The 2346-nt window shown below is 33.4% G+C and overlaps 1 protein-coding gene across 1 annotated transcript in view; it reads right to left on the minus strand.

Moving 5' to 3' along the window:
- LOC107633759 (HIPL1 protein) overlaps positions 1–1889 on the minus strand; it is a gene marked incomplete in the record, with an annotated part of 5411 nt that extends 3522 nt beyond the window's left edge. The window contains 3 exon segments of the mRNA XM_016337362.2: positions 1–472; positions 978–1135; positions 1218–1889. Of these exon segments, the coding sequence (XP_016192848.1) occupies positions 1–472; positions 978–1135; positions 1218–1311 (724 nt within the window).

Raw genomic sequence — 2346 nt, forward strand, 5'->3', positions numbered from 1 at the left:
GTCCCTTCTGATTCGAGAAGAATGCACGGTTCGTGCCATCTGGATGAGCAACCATGTTGAGATAGGATCCATTGCCAATTTTTTCAAGGCACAAGCCATGTGGAGGACTAATAGGAGCTTCTGAGTCAGTGTTCTTTAATGCAACAGGTTCTCCTTCAAAGCATACAGATTCACTAGTGGAGGATCCACCAAATGCAGTACAAAAATCTGTTTTCGACTGCCATTGATCTGTGAGTTTACTTGGATTGCTTTTAGATGGTGTTCTCCCTGCTTGGCCTTGTAATGAAGGCGAAAATGGCGAGTTCTTTATTGACACAGATTGACATGATTCCCATACTTGAGAGCAGAAGTCTTCCACTGCTACTGCCTTTGACTGGGAGGAATTGGATGCAATGGTGGAATTGCAGAGCAAGGGAACTGATCGGGGCGTCGATTGAACTGTAAACAGCTCGGCCGAATACGGATCACACCTCTAAAAAAAATAAATTAAGTTACAATGAAAGGAACTGCATAGAGACAAGTTATGAGTTTACAGGACAAAGAACTTCTAACATTGAAAATTATGCAAATAATCCACAAAGAAATAGTTTGTTCCTAGACTTTTGAAAACTATGCTTCATCTATGTTGAGGAATTGAGCGAGGCTTGAGACTCAAAACTTTCAAATATGAACATGTGAGTATGTGACTAGATAAATATTTAATTATTTTATGGCATAAAGTATGGAATAAAATTGGTCACTATTACTGGTTAGTCAACAAATTACTTGCAATATGCAGATTTTTCAAGCAATCAAATTTTCAAGATTCATAAAGAGATAACATTATTATCTTAAATCTTAATGGCATAACTCAACCAAGTGTAACCCATTAACTAAGGGGAAAAGATTTTGTTACTTCTTCACTTCTCTGGTTCCTTTTTCATAGACACCTCAACTTTACCGCACAATTGTTGGTGTTGGGAAGAACAGAACCTTACCGCACAAAGTATCGATTTCAGAGCTGAGGCACAGGTAGTATCAGAGATGTTCATAAGCTGGAATTGTTTCTGAATTTGTGTATCTTCTGTGGAGTTGCAGCAAGTGCTTCCATTGTAAGGACAAAATTCAAGTGTGCTATTGAGGATGAAAGGTGCACCTACACCAAACAAAAACAATATTAAGAAAAACAAAAGCATATGCATACGAAAAAATGGCAAAAGAAGGAAGGACGAACATACTTGAGTCAACGCATAAAGGAAGTGAAGTTGATGAATCCAAAAACAGTAAGAAGCAACAAAAGATAAAGTTGATGGAAATTAGAACACCCTTCATGATACCAAACCAGTTGAAACTGAAAGCTAAAACTACAAGATCGAAGAATATCAAATCTAATTCAACTTTAACATTGTTTAACTCTAAGGAGCATTAGTAGTAGTAGGAGTGGTAGGGTTGAAAACATTATTCTACCCAAAAATAAAAATAAAAATAAAACAGCTTTCTGAAAGTGTTGAATTTTCTTCCTTCTGCTCTCTGTGTGTCTGTCTCTTTCTTTGGACTTTGAAATCTTCTTCTAAATCAGTCACTTTGTCTCTTCTTTTTTTGTTTTGTTCAAGCATCAACTTTCACAGTCACATGAAAGCTACTTGAAAAAAGACGGTCAAAAAACACTCGCCTCAATTTTCAGAGTAGTTGTTGCGTTCATTTATTTTAGGCTTGTAGGCTATGGCTTCATAATTCATATTCATCATAAATAAAATCATCAAATATATAATCATGGCAGTTGAAGATGATGATGATAAAGGCATCAAGTTGGAGATGTCTATGGGCAGCAGTTGACTTTTTTATCTGCCTCAATGAAAATAAAGCCAGCATCTAGAAAACAATTTGGGGGTGCTTGTCCATCTTGGTTGTTGCTTGGTTCATTGTGGGGTATATATATATATATTTAAGCTTAATTAGCAGTCAACTTCTTTTGGTCAATATCAATTAATTTTTAAATTATTTTTATTTTAAATTCTAAATCTTTTAAAATTAGGGGTAAAAATAATTTTATAATAAAAAATTTACTAGTATTAACTAATTAAAAGTTAATTTTTTATATTTATTTGATATTATTTTACTTGTAGACACTAAAAAAGAGATCATTTATTAACTCAATTAAGGATAAACCGATAACCCAATAGAAAAGCATGTTGTACATTTTGCTAGGTAATTTGTTGGATAGTTTTATTGTACCATTTGAATTTTACCAAACTAATTTAATTTTTTATAAATGTCGATTTAATTTTATTTCTTATAAATGTTCGAATCATGATAAATAAAAAAATAATTTTGATCGTTCAATTACATTCGTTTTATTTATCGACG

Source organism: Arachis ipaensis, chromosome B01, assembly GCF_000816755.2.
Source record: "Arachis ipaensis cultivar K30076 chromosome B01, Araip1.1, whole genome shotgun sequence".
Taxonomy (NCBI): domain Eukaryota; kingdom Viridiplantae; phylum Streptophyta; class Magnoliopsida; order Fabales; family Fabaceae; genus Arachis; species Arachis ipaensis.